The 2335-nt window shown below is 24.9% G+C and overlaps 1 protein-coding gene across 1 annotated transcript in view; it reads right to left on the bottom strand.

Moving 5' to 3' along the window:
- Positions 1-1870: 1870 nt before the first annotated feature.
- LOC117179630 (60S ribosomal protein L37a) overlaps positions 1871-2335 on the bottom strand; it is a 7685-nt gene continuing 7220 nt past the window's right edge. The window contains exon 3 of the mRNA XM_033371632.1: positions 1871-2059. Coding sequence (XP_033227523.1) covers positions 1913-2059 — 147 coding nt within the window. The 3' untranslated portion in view covers positions 1871-1912. The remainder of the gene's footprint in view (positions 2060-2335) is intronic.

The raw sequence follows: 2335 nt of genomic DNA, 5'->3' as shown, positions 1-2335 counted from the left end.
ATTTTTAATTACATTTTTGCGAAAGCTTTTTGTATTTTTTTTATTCAAAAATATCATGCCCATTTCAAAAAAAGCGTAAAAATGTAAGCAATAATTTTTTCTTTGAAAGAAGAATTAAATTTTGTATCACCTACCAAATTTGAAAAAACGTGCGCTTGGGAGAAAATATAATGTAATTAATTTAAAATTTTATTTTTTCAAACGCTTTTTGTATTTTTTAAAATACTGTGAACATTAAAAAAACACGCGTTACCTAGAAATATTTTATTTAAAATTATTGCTATTTTAAATTTATGAATTAAGCTTCGAAATTTTAAATGTTCAAAATAAGTTTTGAAACTAATGTCTCATTGTTGTATTTGTAATAAATAAAATATATTTATAAAAAATTTTAATTGTTAAAATTCGGATATTTTATAAATCGGCAATTTTCTGTCGCGAATTTTATTATTCGAGAATTTTCGAATTCGGTAATATTATAAACTGTCGAGAATTTTATTATTCAGGAATTTTGCAATTCGAGAATTTTATAATTCTGAAGTTTTACTATTTGAAAATTTTATCATTCGGGAATTTTCTGATTCGGTATTTTTATTTTTCGACAATTTTATTATTCGTGAATTTTATTTTTCGGCAATTTTCCAATTCGATATTTTTATTTCTCGGTAATTTTATTATTTGGGAATTTTCCAAATCGGTATTTTTATTTTTTGGCAATTTTAGTATTCGCGAATTTGATTAATCGAGAATTTTACAATGTCGGGAATTTTATTTTTCGAGATTTTTCAATCGTCCCAGAAATACATGAAAAAATAAAAATCCCGATTCGGTAAAACTCTCTCTGTCTCGAATAATAAAATTCCAAAACTAAAAAATTCCCGAACAGTTTATAATATTACAGAATTTGAAAATTGTCAAATACTAAAATTCCCTATAAAAATTGTTTCTCAACCAATATTATTTATTTATTGAAATCACAATAAAATATTTTTATCGAATAAATTTTTGTTGAATATTTAGTGTTAAAAAATTGTTTAAATTTAAAAAAATTCTCTAAATTTTCCAAACAAATTTTGCAGGATTTAAATCAGCACTAATTTATCTGAAAGTTCCTTTTTAATTTTTTTAAATTAACAATTCGATTTTTCGGAAAATTTTTATAATTTAAAAAAATACCGTGTATATTTTCAACTAAAATATTTTATCCAGAAATGTTTTTTTTTTGTTGCAATTATTGTTATTTTAAATTCAAACAATAATTTTCAAAAACTTTAAACGTTAAAAAAGTTGTTTCTTTGGTGTAAATATTTGATTATTCCAATAAAAAAATGTATCAAGTACACATTTTTTTAAGCATTGATTTATCTCGAAATTTCTTTCTAGTTTATTTTTTTTTTAAATTAAAAAATTATATTTATCGAGAAAAATTTTTTTTACAAGTTTTTAAAAAGACCATGTCCAGAAAACCTGGCTCAAGTTTCAGATCTGAAAAAATTGAGTGATACATGTCAAAATTTTCTAACCTCAAAAAATCTTTCCACTGCTTTGCCGTCATATTTTACGAAAAATGGGGCTGATTGGAATCAAATTTAGGAGAAGGGAGAAGAATTCGATCAAATTCATCTAAAAAAAAAAATCAAAGTGAATCTAAAAAAAAAAACAATAAAGTGAATGCAAAAAAATTAAAAAATATATTTAAAAAAAATGCATTGACTTGCGTTTCAAATAAGTTCAGGTAAATGAAAGAAAATTTAAAAGGATTTGTTGAAATACCTGAGAATTTAAGGAAATTTTTAAAGAAACAAAAACGTTAAAATTATTAAAAAAAAAATTAAGGATGACCGATCTGATGAAAAAAATGGTAAGAAAATTGGTTTTGTAAAACTTTTTTTTTTATTTATATTAAATAGATTTACTGGTCTTTCACTTCACGAAGACGACGAACTGCTGACCTGACAGAGGCGGCGGTCGTCGTGGAATAAACCCAGGCACCACCTGCGACTGTCCTTTTGCAACGTTTGCAAGACCAAATCCCAACTACACTGCGCTTCATTGCCTCCTGTAAAATAAATGTAAAAACAATAATTAAAAAGTCGTAATTCTTAAAATGGGACTGCTTTTTCCTCTCCCTATTTTGGGAATGCCCCCTTTAAAAAAAAAAAAAAAAGTTAAGCGCATGTGACACAGCTAAATACCTATATTACCGACCTCACTTTTTCGGTTCACTGAATGTTTTTTTTGAACCTAAGAACTTTTTTTGTAAATAAAATGTCGAGCTGAAACTTTGGAAGATTTATTAGAGTACAATAAAGTACGTTTAGATACTGCATTTTGC

This window comes from Belonocnema kinseyi, chromosome 9 (assembly GCF_010883055.1).
Source record: "Belonocnema kinseyi isolate 2016_QV_RU_SX_M_011 chromosome 9, B_treatae_v1, whole genome shotgun sequence".
In the NCBI taxonomy this organism is placed as follows: domain Eukaryota; kingdom Metazoa; phylum Arthropoda; class Insecta; order Hymenoptera; family Cynipidae; genus Belonocnema; species Belonocnema kinseyi.
The sequence above is the reverse complement of the archived record's forward strand: the minus strand, read 5'-3'. Positions and strand labels throughout refer to the sequence as shown.